This window comes from Fukomys damarensis, unplaced genomic scaffold (assembly GCF_012274545.1).
Source record: "Fukomys damarensis isolate Sample0158 unplaced genomic scaffold, DMR_v1.0_HiC HiC_scaffold_17, whole genome shotgun sequence".
Lineage (NCBI taxonomy): Eukaryota > Metazoa > Chordata > Mammalia > Rodentia > Bathyergidae > Fukomys > Fukomys damarensis.
Genome location: NW_022900929.1, coordinates 1,215,371 through 1,235,689, shown reverse-complemented (window position 1 = coordinate 1,235,689; position 20,319 = coordinate 1,215,371). Strand labels below are relative to the sequence as shown.

Below are 20,319 nucleotides of genomic sequence, written 5' to 3'. Positions count from 1 at the left end.
TTTTTTTTTAAAAGTATATTTAAGTTTTCCAGATTATATGTTACTCCATATATCGAGTAAACGTTGTCACAGAGAAAGGATAAGTGAAGGTTTTGTTTTTCCTGGTGAAAAACAGTTACATCAGCTGAGTGCCTACTGGAGCCTGTGCAGAGCAAGGAAGCTGTAACTTGTTTAACTTGCCTTTTCACTAAACTTTGGGAGCACTTAGTAGTAGACATGAGAGTTGCTTAATGAAATACATGGCATTCTGGGGTAATAGGATTACTTCAATGTTCAGTACAGCAGAACATCTTTAATACAAAGAACTATAAGCTATAAAATTAATATTTTATACAGTGTTTTATTAAAACTTTTCTCCTAGAGCATTTTGTGTAAAACAGAGAATGAAATGTTCTTTAACTAGGCTCAAGTGTCAGATTAGTACTGCTAAACTGAAGAGTAATGAATAAAACTGTGAAAGTCATTTGATCTTCACTTAGGCTTATTTCCTAGGCTGGAGCTCTAAATTGTTTCTTTTTAAAATACTCTTGAATTCCCTTGTTTTTTGTTTTTGGTATCAGGGATTGAACTTGGGTCCCTGTGCTTGCCAGGCAGGTGGCAGAAGCAGTGAGCTAAATCCCCGGCCCTCTTTTTAAAATACTCTTATCACCTGGGGATTTAGCTCAGTGGCACTGTCATAAGCACAAGGTCCTGAATTCTGTCCCTGGGACCAAAAAATAAAATAAAATAACTGTATCCTTTAGGGGAGTGACTGTAGGTAAAATACCGTCAGTCACAAAGAACCAGTAGTCAGCTTTACATAAAAGAGAATTAAATAGAAAACTACCTTTATCTTAAGAATTGTTGTTCTAAACAGTGGGAAATGCCTACTACTTATTTAAAACAATTCCCCAAATTTATTTATTTGACAGAAAACATGAAGAAGGCTTTTCGTGACAGTCTCAAGTTTAAGAGTAAAGATGTTATTTACAGATGGAAACAAAACTTTCACGAAGTTTATATTTGTTATATAGTATTGTGAATAAAAGTTTTTAAAAATGTGCTCTTTACTGTTTCTCTCTCTTTTTTCTTGGTACTGGGGATCGAAATCGGGACCTTGTGCCCATTGAACTAAATCCTGGTCCTACTGTTTCTCATTTTTAAATGATACCCATGGAAGCATGATTTTACTATAGTTAGATAAGAGTTTTTTGTGGGTTTTTTTTTTAATGCTCTTAGTACTTTTTTGAGATCAAGTTCATTCCAACCTTCATTCAGTCTTAGTTGAATCGTTACAAGGACAGTGATGTCTGATGACAAGATGTGACTTAGGTGGCACTGTTTTGGTTCATTCTTCAAATTTTTAAAAAATAATTTTAGAAAACAAAGCATTTAAATCTTAGCAATACAGGGAATATTAAATAAGTATGATATTTTGTCCTTTATTTTTCAACGAAATGGTCATGCTGTTAACAAGTAGTTTGTGTGCATAACTAATAATTTGGAATTAAATTATTTATTTAAAAAATTATTTTTTGGACCAGGGATTTAGCTCAGTGGTTCTGGCACCTGCCTTGCCTCACAAGTGCAACGACTCGAGTTCAATGCCCTGTACCAAAAAAACAAAAAAAATTATTTTTGAGACAGGGCCTTGCTACATAGCTCACTGTATAACCCAGATTGGCCTCAAACTCAGGGCAGTCCTCCTATCTCAGCCTCCTCAGTACTGGGATTACAGGCGTACACCACCACACCTGGCAAATCAAATTATTTAATATTTGACTGATTTTAATATAACTGAAAAATAAAAATGGTGTTGTATTTAAAAAAAAGATATATGAGTACCTGTACACTAGTACATCTGGAAGGATGGCCACAGGAATTCCCAGAAACATTCAGCCTCCTTCATTATGCTTTCCTGTACTGGAAAAGAAAAAAATACAACCACTCAGATATTTCCATTATGGCCCACGTGTTTCTTGAGTGCTTGCTCAGGGCATTGGGAAAGCAGCTCTAAACAATGGGGAGACAGACCTTCCCTCAAAATTTGTAGTTAGATAAAGGAATCGTGTTTTGAGAAAAAAACAGTATCAGAGTGAATGAAAATGTGTCTAAGACTGTTTTGACTAATGAGATTAAGGAGTTTTGCATTAAATAGAGTTTAAAGTTGTATTTTTATATTTTTAGAACTTCTGTTTCATTTGTCCATTGTTAATCATATTGCCATGCATATGGCAGAGTGCTGTGTTGTTACTTACAAAGTTTCTGTGTCTTCCCAGGCATGGGCTCACCATATTTTATCTTTTTTAGCTGTTGAATTTATGCGAGGCTGAGGATTCAGCTTTAACCAAGCTGCCCTGTTACAAAAGCCTTCCATCACTTGTGCCTTTACGGATTGCAGCACTCAGTAAGTTACAGGGTATAAAAGGGATATGAGACAGTGACCTTTATTGTTATTGTCTGATTTTTCTGGTGTTTTAAATGTGGAATCAAAAAATTACGTTTGTAGCCAGCTGTGTTCGTACACACCTGTAATCCCATCAGTTCGGAGGCTGAGGTAGGAGGGTCGTGGGTTTTAGGCCAGCCTAGGGGCTACTTAGCAAAATCCTGTTTTAAAAAGCAAAATCAAAAGTTGTTTATCAGATTATGTCATGATATGTTATAAGATTAAATACACTGGGCTGGGGATTTAGCTCAGTTGCATCGCTGCCTTTCTCTCAAGTGCAAGGTCCTGAAAAAAAAAACAAAGATGGAATACATTGTTAGGATTTAGATAATTTTGTACTCTAAACTGTGGATTTTACTTGGTAATAAATGTAATTCATAATTCCCTTAAGAATCACATGTTCTGATTTACCAGAATTGTCATACTGTCCATGTAGTGCAGTTTTCATCAGAATCCGAGTGTGTAATAAAGTACTGTGCAGTCTTCATACTTCTTCATGACTCAGAAGCATTTGAGAATCCTATAATCTCTTTTAAGTTTTCAGTAGGAACTTCATGTTTACTGTTTAGCCCCAAAATTGTGCACAACTCAGGGAGTTATGCTAGATCCATACCAAATGACCCTTGTATGTTGAAATAGTTTTGCTTTTTTTTTTTTTTTTAGGTATCAATATTATGTTTCCATTTTTTTTTTTCCTGGAACTGGGGGTCGAACTCAGGACCATGTGTTTGCAAGGCAAGCATGGTGCCCCTGAGCTAAATCCCTGGCAAGTCTTTTTTTTTTTTTTTTTTTTTTTTTTAAGTGAATAAATAACAATATTTTGAAGCTGATTCTTTGTTGTTGGTTATTTGTTTATTTGATTTTTGAGACATAGTCTTACTGTATTATTCAGGCTGACCTTGGATTCACTAGGTAGCCCAGGCTAGTCTCGAATTTGCAGTGATTCTCCTGCCTCAGCCTCCCTAGGTCTGGGATTACAAGTACACACCACACCCTAGTGATTGTTGGATTCTTTTGGTACTTATTAAGAAGTTGCCAGATCCCTCTTGAATTAGGTAGAAGGGCCAAGTGGCAGATTATGATACCTAAACATGGAGATGGAGGCAGAGTGCTCAAGACAGGAGAAGCCAAAGGGAATGGGGTATACAGGGGTCTGGTCAGTGACTCCTCAGTTTTGTTGGAACTGTCATCTTTGGATGCCTCTCCTGTGACCTCATTTCTGTTAGCAAATAAGAGTATGACTCTTGCTAGACTGTCATCTCTTAACAAACGTTGAGTTGAGACATGCCCCCTTTCCAAACAATATTCACATTTTCAAAGACTTAAAGTCTTTAAACCCCAGGGTTGGACAGAGTTGGACCCATGCATAGTGCAGACTGCGTAGTGGGGAGCCATGTGTGTCTGATGCCTCCGTCACCTTTTACTGGGAATTCAGAGGCCATGCCCTCTTATTCAGCTGTGACTGCTCAGGCCAGCCTCTGCTAAACGTTTGAGGATATCTTGGAGGCAGGGGCCTCTAGAGCTTTATCATGGCATTTTGGGCAGAAAAACATTGACCTCACTCTTGGACAGTACTGATCGTGTGGCTGGAGAACCATGCATGCTTTTTTGTCCTTGAGGCCACATAGTAGGGGAGAGAGGATTAGTGGTTCACATTGGTAGTATCTTTCAGAGAAGAAAATTCTTCAGATATTTTTCAGGTTAATAATGAAATTGTACCAACTCTCTCCCTAAAGATGCACTTGCTGCCTGCAATTACCTTCCTCAGTCCAGGGAGAAAATCATTGCTGCCCTCTTCAAAGCCCTTAATTCCACCAACAGTGAGCTCCAAGAGGCTGGGGAAGCCTGTATGAGAAAGGTGAGTGTGTCTGTGAAAGACAACTGTTTGGGCATACACAATGAATTGTAATAAGTTTGTCTGGATTGTAGTCATACTGGATCTTTTTAAATGTTCAGCAGTAACACTGACCCTTCCTTTCATCATTGGTTTCTGAAAGACAGGTGCTCACAAACACTTGTTGCTAGAGTTGACTGTGAGTTTAAGTGTAAAGTATAAAGTATTCTCTGTTGACTTTTTTTTTAACTTCTCTTTTAAATAGTTTTTAGAAGGTGCAACTATTGAAGTAGACCAAATTCATACACACATGAGGCCTTTGCTAATGATGCTGGGAGATTACCGAAGCTTAACGTTGAATGTTGTGAATCGTCTGACTTCTGTTACAAGACTTTTCCCAAATTCCTTTAATGACAAGTTTTGTGATCAGATGATGGTAAGCCAAATGAGATTAAACAGATTCTGTAAAAAATTTGAGAAATTACTTTTTTTTTTTTTCCTTTCTTGCATATTGGGGATTGAATCCAGGATCTTCGCACTGAGATCCCCCAACCCCTACCCCTCGGCCTGTTTATTTTGAAACTGGGTCTTGCTAAGTTGCTCTGGCTGGGCTCAAATTCGGGATCCTCCTGCCTCAGCCTTCTAGAGTACCGGGATTAGAGGCATGTGCCACCATGCATTGTTGTACATTGTTTCTAAAGTAAATAATACATTCACATGACATAAAATGCAAGAGCTCAAAATGTTTCCTTCCCATCCCTGTCTTCTCCCTGCCCAGTATTTCCCCTGAAGGCAGCCAGTCTTCCTGTGTGTCTTTCTTGGGGTGTTTTACATTATTACAGGACATGTAGGTATTCTATTTTTCCCACAATATAATTATAGTTCTTGCTTTTTCCTTATTGCTTCAAATGATTTACAAAATTCTTGTGTTATTTGGGTACATAATACTTCATTAAATGAAGATATAACTTATTAACCGTTCTTCCACAAGTGAATATTTAGATTATTTCCAGTCTTTTGCTGTTATAACCAGTGGTGCAGTTTAAAACTTGTACAGTTTTATGTCTCTTTATTCATTCATACCATAGGTTTCTAGAGGTAGAACTCTGGATCAGAGTGCTTATATGCAGTTTAATCTTTCATTGCATTGTCAAATTGCTCTCTGAAGAGATTTTGTCACTTTGCACTTCTTTCTGTGAAGGAGTATGAAGTACATTGGAAATCCTTTGAGTTTAGAATTATCAGAGAAATGATTATGTACATGTTTATTTAACAATGTTAAAATTGAAATGTAAACAGATGGAGAATTTTGTTAGCTTTTTCATTCCATTTTGCTTTTGGTAAATAGTTTGATAAGTAATCATTTAACAACTTAATCATACATCATACCAAATGTGCATTTTTTTTTTATTCTTGTGCTTCCTATTGGCCTTTGACTGTTTAACCCTTTGTGAGAGCAGAATGAATTTTCTGAGTTGCAAAGTACTTACCTAAGCCTCAAAATATATGTAATGTACTTACATAGTTCATTTCCATGCCTGCAGGTAGTCCTATGAGTAGTTGAAAAAAATGAAGTTATACTGTGGCCTAATCAGAGCACATGAAATACACACTTTTCTTCCTTCCTATGTTCCAACTTTGGTGCTTTCATAGATGAGCATTTGTTCTAATGTCCATTTGCTTCTATACCATCCTTCTCTCAGCTGTCATTTCTTGCTGCCTTTGCATGCCTGCCTGAAGCAACTGTTTTTTAACCCTTAATCATATACTTTAGATCTCTGAGCTGGCACTTTATTTGGGGGACACAGGTCCAGATCCTCCTGCCTCAGCTTCCCAAGTGCTCTGATTACAGGCATGCACTATCATACTCAGCTCTGTTTCTGTGTTTAGCAACTCAGGTCTTGAATTACCCTGTGCCTGCAGTGTCATCCCAGGGACACGAGAGCCCTTGGTTAGCTGTGTTCTTCAAGACCAAATTCAGTCACTGGTAGTGCTTTTGAGATTGGTAGCATTATTTTAAGAGAGGATTTTTTTTTTTTTTTTTTTTTTTTTGGTAGCATGGGCATTCATGAAAACAATCCTGAAAATTTTCCCTTCTCTAAGAGTTTTATAGTTTTACTTTTTAAGTCTTTGATGCATTCTGAATTAATTTTTATATATGGTATAAGGTAATAGCCCAGCTTCTTTCTTTTACAAAACATATCCAGTTCCTTTCTTTAAAAACTTTGAACTGTTTCCTGTGAGAAATCCAAAAGCAGAAAGAATGGTGAAACAACTGGCATGGCTTATGCTTTTAGTTGTTACTCATTTATAACTTTGTATAAATATTTGCTCCAGTAAGATATAAATTTCATGAATTTATGGTCTGGTAGGGAATTTATTTGAGGGAATTTACTGGTAAAATATTGTTATTTGGTACTTTGAAGAAATGTGCTTTATTTAATGCATTTCTTGGCATTGAATGGTGATCCTGCAGTATGTAGGCATTCTCTGAAAACCCATTCTCTGGCTGCATGAGTTTGGGAAACATAGCTTTTGAAGCTTGACAAGGATGATAGGGACGCTGAAGGCTCAGGAAAGGCCTATCCTAGAGAAGAGTGTTGGGGATTGTTTAAATCATTCTCCCCAAGCCTCTTTCATCATGGAATCCTCTTTAGAGTAACCGGCTAACTTCCCAGAGGACATCAGTGTCTTAAAGAACTAGTCTGGACACTGCAGGGTGAGAAAGAAGCCTTCGTTATTTGAATGCCCTTGTTGGGGTTTGACTGTTAGGCTCTGAGTTCTTGTCTGCTTAGATTTGCTGAACCAAGGTTTGCGCATTGTTACCTCATGCCCAGAGCTATGTGCAGAGCTGTCTCTTCCTCTATGTGTGCTTACAATGCAGAGCCTCACTACATAAGTAAAGATTGTGCTCATACTGTACAGGGAGGAACTGACTGCACCCATCTGTACAGCCTCTGATCCACAGAGATCCATACCTGTATCACAAGCCATTTATTCCTGGGCCCCTTGTACCGATGTTTCTTTGCTCCAGTGGCCACCTTCCTCCTTTGGCTTTAGGGCCCTTGTCTCTTCTTTGCCTGAAGTGTTTGGGACCATCTGCTTCCCTCCTTCCCATATCCTGCATGAGGATCTCTTTAACTCTAGTCCTTACCTGAAGCTGCTTCCTATTCTTGTAAAGCTACTAAACTTGCCCTAACTGCACCTATGTGCAGCATGCATCTGGCGTTTTACCCATTTCCCTCCTTGGCCCTGCCCTCTCCCCGTGTTCCAGTCCCCACCCCAGGACAAGAATGAGGCCCACCAGCTCAGCTACCTGCCCCGTCTTCAACCTGGTACCTGGCACATACCAGTACTCAATGAACAGCCATGAAAGTGACCAACATGAAGGAAGATGACAAGGCCTGGTGTCGGAATGATTGGGTTTCAGGACTTTTTCTGTTGTACTGACAAATTCAGCCTCTTTGTCTACTACCCACTCACTAGACTAGTTTAATGATCAGGCTGTTTCAATAATGGAAACACTGTAGTTCTCACATTAGACATACTAAGACAAGGAAAATTAGTGATGACGAGTTTCCAACAATAGTAGTAATTTGAAAGTGAAACACCCCTGTTGTGAAGAAGTGTCTAAATGTGTTTTTTTCAACAGCAACATCTGCGCAAGTGGATGGAAGTGGTGGTCATCACCCACAAAGGGGGCCAGAGGAGCGACGGAAACGTGAGTGGCTCGCTTGTTTCTGGGAAGGGCGCCCACATGGCGCACTGCCAGTGTCAGTGTTAATGCCAGAGCAGCGGCTTAATTAAATTGCTCATCAAAAATGGTTTTATGTGATTAATAGTCCATGTAAACTATTACGCTCATTTTATTAGAAATACATTTTGCTTTTATTTCTTTTAATGGCTGAACATTCCTTTTTATGTTTCTTTAAAATCTCCCTTCTGTTCACTTTAATGTGATGTCTTTGTTGAGAATTCTGGGAAGCTTGAAATGTTAGTGTTTCAATTTTATTAGTTTTGCTTTGAACAGTATGATTTCTGGACTGTTCTTGGTAGCTGCTTTTTACATGGTGGTACATTCCTCACCTATTGGTTCCATTGCTTTCTGTTGTTTGGTTGGTAAAAGTTTATGTTTAATCATTATTGTCTAATAAAATCACCTAGAGATTTTTTAGGATTTAAAGCGTTAAGGACAATGTAATAAAACATCACACAAATACTGGTGTACATATTTTCTAGGCCTAAATTCCCCACCCTAATTTTTTTTTTTTTTTTGTGCTGGGGATCAAACTCAGGACTTTATATGCTTGCCAGGCAGGCCTGGTGTCACTGAGCTAAAGTCTTGGTCCTTCCACCCAAATTATTTAAAAGACTAGAACTTGAAGCAAATTTGTGTGGTTTTAAAGAAAAATCACTCTTGATAAATGATTTTAAGTATCTGATGTTGGTCATTAAAGACTTATTCTCTTTAAAAATGTATACTTTCTGCTGTTTTGAATCTAATTTATTGTATATGCTAATTTTTAAAGTTTTTTTTCTTAAGTTGATGATGCCCTATCAGTAGAGTGATACCTTCCACACTTTCTGTAACCTCTTGTGACATTTTATAGTAGTATCCCCATAAAGGAATTCCTCACAGTTCTTTAGAAGCATAACTAATATGGGTTTTTTTCTCTCTTGTGCCTATTTGTCAGATGCTATGTTTCATCCCAACTTGGAATTTTTTTGCTTTATTATACTTTGTTTTGACCATTCTGTATCAGTGCAGTTTGTTTTTGCATCTTTTCTGCTACTTCTAAACAGCCAACTAAGCAGAACTAAACCAGGATTTTAAATTTTTGAAATAAATTTTATATTGTGCATGACCTTGAGGAGGATTTATTATTTATATATCCAAAACAAATTAAGCAATCTTCATGGAGAAGTTGGTCATTTATATATGCAGACTGGAAATTGGAAATCTTCATGGAAGAGAAGAGAGTGTATTGATAAAGCCTGTGCTCTTAGGAGTAGGTACAGGGGCCTCTCTACTTTTCTTCTCCCTCTCATCTCATGGAGAGGTATTTTTGCTTTAAATTTTACATTTTTTTTTTAATAAACTAGTTAGTTTCCTAAAACACATAGTCAACAACAACAACAAAAATAAAACCTTGTAGGTAGATAAATGGTTTCTGTTGAACCAAAAAGATTCCATCAACTTGTGTATTATTTTGGGTGAGGGTTACCGCTCTTCTAGAGGCCAGGGCATGGGTGCAGGTGAGTTCTTGAGCTCCTATTGAGATATTTTCATCATCCTGTGAATGCACAACCTAAACAGCACTGTATGCCAGGCTCTGGGATGTTCGCTGTGTGTCTGATACTCAGTCCATGGGATTTGGGGTACAAAGCCAGAGAAGCATGGCTGTGGTTTCATCCCGTGAGCCCAGCTGTGCTCTGCTCTTGAGCTCTGATCATTTTTTTAGGGATGTTGTAGAGAATGAGGAATGGTTCTTAGAAAGTAGTTGATTCCTATTTGGAAAAATTCCCAAATAACTTTGCTTAGTTAGATACCCTATTTGGAAATGTTAAGTAGATAGATAGATAGGAATGGTTCTTAGATAGTAGTTGATTCCTGTTTGGTAGAATTCCCAAATAATTTTGCATAGTTAGATACCATATTTGAAAATGTTAAGGAGGGAAGGAAGGAAGGAAGGAAAAGAATGAATCTCCAGTGTAACTTGGAATACCCCTGAAAGTCACCATATTTAGTTGTTTCCCTTTTTGACATTACAACAGACACACGACCACCTGTTAGAACAGTTGTGTATGCACGCATGCACACATGTAGGAACACATATGCAGCTAGTTTTATGAAGACTCCTTCACAGCATAAGGTAATCAGATCTCTGGTGGGTGGTATGGTCTGGGAATGGGGGGCTTAGACATGTCTAATTCCTGGGGCTGTACTGCCTGGTTCTTTTCTGACTCTAGTTGGGAAAGGTATTTTTTGTTGTTGTTTTCCTGCTTTTAATGTCTTAGCACTTTACATAAAATTTTGAATCATTCACTTTGAAAAGTAAGTCTTTTAAAAATGTGTTTCTAAACAAAAAGGTCTTACCATTTTTCCCCTTACACAAGAATCCTGAAACATTGTTTTTAACATTTGACTTAGGAAAGAAATACTGTGTTAGATGCTATCCCAGGGCTATGTTGACATGACATCTGAGGGTGGAAGGTGTGCTTTTTGCTGCTGAGCATTTGTTAATTATTGTGTGCTTTCTGATAATTGTGTCTTTACTGTCTTGTTAACCCCAGTAACCCTTACTGTGTTTGAGTATATGGGAAGTTTTTATGTAAATGACATAAATAGAAAAAGATGATTTTCCTCCCCATCCTCAGGAAAGCATTTCAGAGTGCGGGAGATGTTCCTTGTCTCCATTCTGTCAGTTTGAGGTGAGAACAATCTATTAAAAGTCAGTTTATGACTTGCAATGTGAAGAACACTTTTATCTTTTTTTTTTCTTTTCTTTTCCCTTTACCTTTTTGTTGCCTTTTTTCATGCTCTAATTTTTGTTTTGGTTCAGCCTGCCATGGAAGGGGTAGAGGTGAGAATTTCAGCCGAGTTGCAGGAGGGGGTTGTTGTCGCATTTGGTTTTGCTGTGACTTGTTAGCTGTGTTGTGATTCTGTAGTGGACAAAGTACCTTGTGCCTTTGAGTGCGGTGACTTGTACTGTCTGTCTGTGGCAGAGTTGTATTAGTATCATTGCTGTGAACTGTGCGGATGCCACGCATGTTCTATATTAGGACGTTTTAAGCAAGATTCTAAGTTCTTTTGTTTTCCACGTTAGAATTGTAGTGTTTCAATGCTATTCAAAATTGAATGGGGTTTTGCTACCATCACATTCATATGAACTCATACATCTAGCACCTTCCTAAGAAGAAATGCCACTAAGCGTATATTACATGTTAAGAATTGGGAGTGATTATATTTTTCTTGCACACTGCTGGCTTACTGATTGCCTTGGATTTAGAGCCTCTTTGTCCTGCTGCCTGCCCCTCCCTTCCTCTCTTTACACATGCACAGACACATACTCACTGATGTCTTTCTAACACTGTAGCTTTAGACAGTCATACCCTGAGCTTTCTCTCTTCTGTAAAATGGGGATAATAACACCTATCATTTCTGTCTTCCACTAGTGGTGTAAAGACAAAAGAAGTGGCTTTTGTGATATTGTTATGAAAACCATGACATCAAGGAGCATTTTAGAAAGTAATGAATTCACAATAGATAGAACTCTCTGCAGGCCTGAAACTTTATAGCAAGAAAGCTCTAGGCATGGTGGGAAAGGGATGCTACTGAGTTGATTTTTTTCACTTCCTACCTGTCTTTTTGGTTTATTTTTTAATTAATTAATTAATTAATTAATTATTGCCTGCTACCAGGGATCGAACTCAGGATCTTGCGCTTGTGAGGCAGGCACAGCAACACTGAGCTAAATCCCCAGCCCCTGTCTTTTTGGTTTAAAGAGGAGGTTTGAAAAATATCTCAAATGATGCTAAGAATATGATCTCCCTGACCAGTGTTTGTCATCCCCATTTTATCTTGGTGAGAGTCATGTACACACACACCTTACACATGATACAAGATGGCCCATTAGGGGTTCTTCTTTCCTGTGGCCATTTCTTTGAATAGCACAAGCAAAACTCTGGTCTCTGAGAATCAGTGCGCTAGAAAGTGCAGAACTTCACATTTCACACACTTTTCACATGTTAGTAGAGCAATTTGTCACCTCTATTTTTTGGCCAGGTTGACAAATACCTGGCACTATCACCAGTCATTTGTTTACATTGATATTAGTTTCCAGGATAAAATACTTTTAAGTATTTTTTGAGGAGTCTTTTTGGCTAGTTTTTGAAGACAAAAGAAGTCTGCTCTAAGACAGTATGTTAAGAAGTCCCTATGATGCCACAGCAAAAACAGAAGTCCTGATTCGCTCACAGCCACAGGTGTGATCAATCATCCCTGCATTAATGAGGGAGACTAGCATAGGTGACCCATGAGATCACCTCCAGTACTTGTCAGTGTGCCTGAAAACAAGCAGCACAATCACAACAGGGATACACAGTCGCACACACATACACACCCCGCCCCCTTCACAGTGATAGATGAGTTCAAGGCCAGGGGAAGTTAGTTTCTTCAGGACACAACACAGTTGTTCTCCAAGACTGGTAAGTTGTGGCTTTTCCATGTTAACTTTGCTTTGGTGGCCAGCCTTGCAAATATAGCTAGATTGTAGTAGGGTCTATAGTGATGTTTCTCTCTTACGCTTGCAAACTTACTGGGCTGTTTTATGATTTCTGGTTTTCTTTATTAGGAAATGAAGATTTGCTCAGCAATCATAAACCTTTTTCATCTGATCCCAGCTGCACCTCAAACTTTGGTCAAGCCTTTGTTAGAGGTTGTAATGAAAACAGAGCGAGCCATGTTGATTGAGGTATGAATCACACTGCAGGTTAATTCTCATTCTTTGCCTGTCATTTGTAATATTTTTACTTTATTGTGTTGTAAATGAGATAATCTAACAGCATAAGGATTCAGAAATTAATATTTCTTGTTTTTAGTGCAGTCCATTAGGAGTGGAGAGTGCACATACTTACTGTGTGATAGTTGAACAAGCCCTTAGAAGGGGTGGAATGTGATGTGGTTTTCCTTTTGTTTTCTAGGCGGGTAGTCCATTCAGAGAGCCTCTGATCAAATTCCTGACTCGGCACCCCTCACAAACAGTGGAGCTGTTCATGATGGAAGCCACACTCAATGATCCGCAGTGGAGCCGAATGTTCATGGTAGGCACTGAAGCAGCCCTGTATCAGCCTCTGTGCTCCACAGTGTTAAATCCCACTTCCGTGCTCAGAGACTTTGAAGATGGGAAATGTCATTGCTGTTTGATTGTGTTTGAAAATCTTAGGCCCCAGTCATTCTTCATAGGACTTTTCCCCCCTTTAACCTGCCTATGGAAATTGCACAAGAACCTTAGAATTCATTTTCTTTCACCTTTTTAGTTTGACTAGCCCAAAACAGGTTTTCTCTTTGCTTTGTTTTCAGAGTTTTCTAAAACATAGAGATGCCAGGCCCTTGCGGGATGTGCTGGCAGCCAACCCCAACAGGTTCATCACCCTTCTGCTGCCGGGTGGCCCACAAACCGCCGTGCGTCCTGGCTCACCCAGCACCAGCACTATGCGCCTTGACCTCCAGTTCCAGGCCATCAAGGTATTGTCTCTTCCTTGGTTTTCTGATGTCCCCACTGTGGGATCGAGTGGCATTTCTGATGATCTCTTCTTTGACAGATCATAAGCATCATTGTTAAGAATGATGACTCCTGGCTGGCTAATCAGCATCCTCTGGTGATCCAGCTGAGACGTGTATGGGTGAGCGAGACCTTTCAAGAAAGACATCGCAAAGAGAACATGGCTGCCACCAACTGGAAGGAGCCCAAGCTGTTGGCCTTTTGTCTGCTGAGTTACTGCAAGTGGGTGCACCGTGGGGCTTTGTGTTCATCACATGGTGGATTTGTCCAGTAAGCTAAGCTGGGGGGCTCCTTTTTATAATTTGCACAAGGCTGTAAGATTGTGACTCACTGAATCAGATTTGTTGTAGGGGATGGATGATAGCATTGAATTGTGTAACAGACAAATTGGGGAAGATGCATAGTTACAGAATTTGTATTAAGTTGACTTCTTCTCCTGTTCTGAACTTTCAGGAGGAATTACGGAGATATAGAATTGCTGTTCCAGCTGCTCCGAGCCTTCACTGGTCGTTTTCTCTGCAATATGACTTTCTTAAAGGAGTATATGGAGGAGGAGATTCCCAAAAACTATAGCATTGCTCAGAAACGGGCCCTGTTTTTTCGTTTTGTGGACTTGAATGACCCCAACTTTGGTGATGAACTGAAAGCAAAGGTGAACTTACGGTTTTGCAGTAGTAGGCTTTAGGTTCTTGGGCTGATTTGCTGGGGAAGCTCAGCCATATTTCTGTTCTCCCTTGTCTCTGTTGCTGCTTAATTAAATAGCAGGCTGGGTGGACTGTGGGTGAGAAAATGACTTTGCTGAGGAATATGTGGCAGATCTTATGGTGAACCAGTGTTACTAATTTCTTAGTTTTCAGAAAATGACTTGTTTGATTTGAGAAGAGTAAGCCAAGCTGTTCTTAGGTCTCTACTCCTTACATTTTTAATCCATTGTGGCAGTTGCCCTTTGGCACAAAGTCAGGATGAGTAGTTGCTACCTTAATCGAGTTCTGACTTGTTGGTGTGTTGTGTCCTTCCTGCCTCACTAAAGAGATAACGAATCTGGCTGAATCTTTCCTTCTTCATTTTTAATCTTTTTGTAGGTTCTGCAGCATATCTTGAATCCTGCTTTCTTGTACAGCTTTGAGAAGGGGGAAGGAGAGCAGCTCTTGGGACCTCCCAATCCGGAAGGAGACAACCCGGAGAGCATCACCAGCGTGTTTATAAGCAAGGTGGTATACCCCGCAGTGCCTCAGTGTGACTGGAACTTTCAATGAGTGAATGTGTATACATGTTCATGGAAATAAGCTTTCCTCCAAGGCTTTATTTTTTCTAAGTACGTACATTAGTTAATGGCAGAGCATCCCATTACAATTCTTGAACATTCAGTTATTGTTGATTTTGCAAAATCCTGTACTAATAGGTTTTGATGTTCAGTCTCATCTTAAGCTTTGTGAAAGAGTACTAAAACCAGTGAGAATGTTCAACTGAATGCAGTTACTGCTGTGATCTGTGGTCACCAAGTTTATGGGGCAGTATCATGGCAGTGGTGATGTTTGAACTTGGTTTAGGATTCTAATGAAATCATTGCATTTGTAAGGCTTGTTTTTTTGAATTTAAGGGTTAGTTGCTATGTTTACCTTGAGATTATTGTGTTTTTAAATTTTTATTAGTACGTTTGCAGTACAAATGATAATGTTCCTCATGAGGCGTTGGTATATGTACATGACACATCTTAATTCCTTTTTCATCCTTTCCTCCATCCCTTCTTCCCCCTCCCTACATCTCTTGTTTGCCTTCCCGTTTGCAAAAGATTTATCTGTTTAATCTTTTATTTTGATCTTCATTTATATTTTGGATTTCTCATAATGAGAAACCATTTGATATTTAAGCTTAAGTGTTTATTTCATTTAATATGGTAGTCTCACAGTGCTTACAATTTCCTACAAATGACTTAAATATACCCCTTTTGTGATAGAGTAGTAGTCTATTGTGTATAAATACTTTTTTTGGGGGGGTGTACTAGGGATCGAACTCAGGATCTTGCACTTGCCAGGCAGGCACAGTGCTGCTGAGCTACATCCCCAGCCCATATAAATACATTTTTAATCCATGATGGACATACAAGCTACTTCCAAGATTTAGCTGCCATATTATGAATTGTGCTGCTATAGATATAAACATAGCTATGCATATATCATTGTAATAGATATCTTTAACTCTTCTGCGAAGGTATCTAGAAGGAGAATAGGTAAGTTGAATGAAATCTATAGTTTTAGTTTTTGAGGAATTGCCATACTGATTTCCATAGTGGTTGTAGAAGGGTTCCTTTTCCCACATAGCCCTGCCAGTGTTTATTATTTGATTTCTTGATGATAGCCATTCTTTCTGAAGATAGAATTTCTGTGTTGTTTTAATTTGCATTTCTTTACTGCCCAGAGATGTTGAACAATTTTTCATGTATTAATTGGCTGTTTTGTATTTCTTCATTTAAGAAGTATCTATTTCAGTTGCCCCATTTTTTTGATTGTGTCTTTTATTTTGAGGAGTCTTAATTTTTTGGAGTTCTTTATATATTCTAGATAATAGTCCCCTGAAGAATAGTCTGAGGAATAGCTGGCAAAAACATTTTTCCATTCTGTATATTGTCTCCACTCTGTTGGTGGTGTCCTTTGCTGTGCAGCTTTTTCATTTTGTTGATTCCATTTTGTTAAATCTTGATGTTATTTCTTATGCAGTTGGAATTCTGTTCAGAAAGACCTTGCCCATGCCTATGTCTTCAAGCATTTTAACTTTCAGACTGAAGATACATCTCCAGTTTGCATTTTAACATTTAGGTCTTTGATCCATTTTGATTTTAGTTTAGTACATGATGAGACACATGAATTAGATTTAGTCTTATACATATGTATACTAGTTTTTCCAGCGCCATTATTTAAAGAGGCTGACTTTCCTCCAGAGTATGTTTTTGTCATCTTTGTCAAAGATCAGATAGCTGAATGGGCCTAGGGTTATCTCTGCTCTATTCCTTTGAATATTCTCAGGTCTGTTTTTGTGCCAGTACTATAATGCTTTTATCACTGTAGTTTTATAATATAACTTGAAGTCCAGGATTGTGATGCCTCCTGCTTTGCTCTTGTTATTCAGCATTGCTTTTGCTATTCTGGGTCTCTTCTGATTACAAGTGAATTTTAGGATTGTTTTCTCTACTTCTATGAGGAATGCTGTGGGTATTTTAATTGGGATTGTTTTAAGTCTGTTTTATGAATTTTGGAAATATATTGACTATATTGGTTTTGCTTGTCCAGGAACGGGGGATATCTCTCCATTTTCTGATGTTCACTTTGATCTCCTTTTTCACAGTACTGTAGTTTTGGTTATATAAAGGCTTTCACTTCCTTGGTTAGGTTAATTCCTAAGTATTTACTTTTTATTGATGCTCTGTGAATTAATTGTATACCTAATTTTTTTCCCAGTGAGTTCATTATTTGTGTACAGGAATGCTATTGATTTCTTTGTGTTGATTTTGTATCCTGCTGCATTGCTGAGTTTGGTGGTTCTGGGAGTCTTCTATGTCATGGATCATATTATCTGCATATAATGATAATGTGATTTCTTCCTTTCCTAAATATACCCCTTTTATTTCTTTCTCTTGCCTCATTGCTCTGGGTAATGTTTTGAGTACTTTATTGAGGAAGACTGGTGATGGTGGGCATCCTTGTCTTGTTTCTGATTTTAAAAAGCTTTCAAGTTCTTCACCTTGTAATATGATTGTTACACATGACTTTTATCAGATTAAGAGACAGTCTTTCCTTTTTTTCCCCCAGAGTTTTTAATCATGAACGAATGTTGGATTTTATCAAAGGCTTTTTCTTTATTGAAATGTCCTTGCTTGTACTGCATTTAATTTGCACATGTTGAGTCATCCTTGCATCCCTGGGATCAAGTCTGTTTGATCTTAATGTATGCTCTTTTTAATGATTTGTTGAATTCTGTTTGCTAGAATTTTATTGAGGATTTTTGCATCAATATTCCTTTAAGAGAATGGCCTGTAGTTTTATTTTTTGGTTGGATCCTTGTCTGGTTTTGGAATCAGGATAATGCTAGCTTCCAGGAATGACTGAGAGTACTCCTCTTTTAATTTTATTGAAGAGTTTGAGGAATATTAGCATTAAATCTTCCTAAATTTCTTCTGCAATTTAGCAGTGAATCTGTTGGGACCTAGACTTTTATTGGTGTTTTATTACTGTTTAAATTTCATTGCCTATTACTGTATTATTCAGGTTTTTGTATCTATTTTGTGTAGTGTTGGTAATTCATAGTCTAGGAATCTGTCCATTTCTTCTGAATTCTCTAATTTTTGGAGTACTGGCTTTTGGAAGTACTTGCTAATAATTTCTGGATTTAGGCAGTATCTGTTGTAATTTCACCAAACTGCATTGATACGGGTTTTTTCTTTCTTTCTTTTGGTTAGATTGGTTAAGGGTCTGTCTTATTTTGTTTATTCTTTCAAAGAATCAGTCCTGCTTTTCATTGATTCTTTTTAAAAATATATCATTAATTTTTATATATCATTAACTATTAATTAAATATAATTAATTTTTGCTCTGATCTTTATTCCTTTCTTGTACAACCTTTGGATTTGGATTCTTGGTTTTTCCAAGACTCAAGTGTACATCATTAGGTTAATTTGGACCCATCTTTTTCTGATACCAGCATTCCAGCTATAAACGTGCATTTTAGGATTGCTTTCATTGTGTTCCATAAGTTCTGGTATGTTGTAATGGCATTAATGTTTGATTCTAGGAACCAATTTCTTCCTTGATTTCTTTTGTGACCCATTGATTATTGAAGAGGTATATTGTTTAATTTCCATGTGTTTGCATACTTTCTTTTTTATTATTATTATTGAGTTTATTGGTACAATCTAGGTATGCAATACAGCTGCATTCATTATTGGGATCCTGTACCTTCACATGACAGGTCTTGGTTCTCATTTTTTCCCCTTGTCCCTGTCCTCCCTTCACCCCCTCCCCCCTCCCCATTTACAAACACTTTATTTCCATTTTTCATTTTCTCATATTTTTTTTCTTTTCCTTTGTTCCCTTTCCCCTACCCTTTCCACTTTCCCTACACCTTTAGCCCTTTTCTTCCTTTTTCACACTATTAATTATCCCATTAGGATCTTGTGTACTATTATAGTTTTTCACACCAGAGAGACTATTCGGTATTTATACATGTGTGACTTACTTATTTCACTTAAGAGTATATCCTCAGTATGTATCCATTTTCCTATGAATGACTCTGATTTCTTATTCTTTGTGTCTGAGTAGTATTCCATTTTATAGAAAAACCACATCTTCTTTATCCAGTTTCCATAGGTGGGCAAGTGGGCTGTTTCCAAGTTTTAGCTATTACAAACTGTGCCACTGTAAACATTGGCGCACATATATCACTGTGGTATGTTTCTTTTAATTCTTTTGGAAAGATACCCAGCAGAGGGATGGCTGGGTCAAATGGAACCTCTAGTCCCAGCTCTTTGAGGTATCTCCATATTGATTTCCATAGTGGTTGCACCAGTGTGCACTCCCACCAACAATGGAGAAGGGTTCTTTTCTCCCCACAACCTCACCAACATTTATTATTGGTTGATTTCTTGATAGCAGCCATTCTTTGTGGGGTGAGGTGGAATCTCAGTGTTGTTTTCATCTGCATCTCTCGAATGACCAGTGATGTGGAACATTTTTTCATATATTTACTTGCTGCTTTTACTTCTGTCTGAGAAATGTCTGTTCATTTCAGATGCCCATTTTTGAATTGGGTCTTTATATTTGGGGGGGCTGGTTGTTTTGAGTTCTTTATATATTCTAGATAATAGTCCTTTGTCTGAGGAGCAGCTGGTAAAATTTTTTTCCCCACATTGTAGGTTGTCTCTTAGTTCTGTTGATGGTTTCTTTTGCTGTGCAGAAGCTTTTTAATAAGATGAGATCCCACTATTTGATTCTTTCTGCTATTTCCCGCGGTGTTTACATCCTTTCTGTGCTTTCTTTTTCCATGGATTTCTGGTTTCATTGTGCTTTATTCTGGTAACATGAATAGGATAATTTCAAGTAGTATTTGGTCTATTTTGGAGAAAGTTGCATATTCTGCTGAGAAGAAAGTATATCCTGTTGTTAGGTGGAACACTTTGTAGATACCTCTTGAGCCCAGTTGTTTGAAGTATTTGTTCTGTTTGTGAGTGGAGTATTAAGGATCAGTAGTGTTTGTTTTATGAAGTTGGGTGCATTGGTGTTCAGGGTTTATACGGTTTATTATCTCTCCTGTTCAGTTGTTTCCCTTAACCAATATGCAGTGACTTTCTGTGCCTTTCTGATCAGTTTCAGCTTGAGGTTCACTTTGTCTAAAAATAAGATAGCTACTTTTGCTTGTTTTTCATGTTTCTGTTGCAAGGAATATTGTTTTCCAACCCTTTGACCTTTATTTTGTGAATCTCTTTTTGAAGTAAATGTGTTTCTTGTATCTGGCATACCATTGGGTTCTGTTTCTTGGTCCACCTGCCAGTTTGTATCTTTTGACTGGGAAATCGAGACCATTCACATTTAAGAATTATTACTGAAACGTAGTAGTGACTTATTCCTATCGTTGCATTATTTTCTGGCTGATGATTTGCTTTAGTTCTTTTCTACTTAACTACTTACCCTGTCTGGTTTATTTATTCTATTTCCTTGTTAGCTTCATTGTCTCTTCCTGGGACATCCTTGAAAATTCTTTGGAGCACTGGATTGGTGGTTATGATT

General features: G+C 37.9%; 1 protein-coding gene across 1 annotated transcript in view; it reads left to right on the top strand.

The window, feature by feature from the left end:
• The window catches only part of Trrap (transformation/transcription domain associated protein), a 139,493-nt gene that overhangs the window by 61,498 nt on the left and 57,676 nt on the right, over positions 1–20,319 (top strand). Inside the window, exons 29-40 of the mRNA XM_033764788.1 lie at positions 2,290–2,386; positions 4,162–4,283; positions 4,525–4,695; positions 7,912–7,980; positions 10,638–10,691; positions 10,823–10,843; positions 12,614–12,733; positions 12,963–13,082; positions 13,342–13,506; positions 13,584–13,765; positions 13,997–14,195; positions 14,626–14,754. Coding sequence (XP_033620679.1) covers positions 2,290–2,386; positions 4,162–4,283; positions 4,525–4,695; positions 7,912–7,980; positions 10,638–10,691; positions 10,823–10,843; positions 12,614–12,733; positions 12,963–13,082; positions 13,342–13,506; positions 13,584–13,765; positions 13,997–14,195; positions 14,626–14,754 — 1,449 coding nt within the window. The remainder of the gene's footprint in view (positions 1–2,289; positions 2,387–4,161; positions 4,284–4,524; positions 4,696–7,911; positions 7,981–10,637; positions 10,692–10,822; positions 10,844–12,613; positions 12,734–12,962; positions 13,083–13,341; positions 13,507–13,583; positions 13,766–13,996; positions 14,196–14,625; positions 14,755–20,319) is intronic.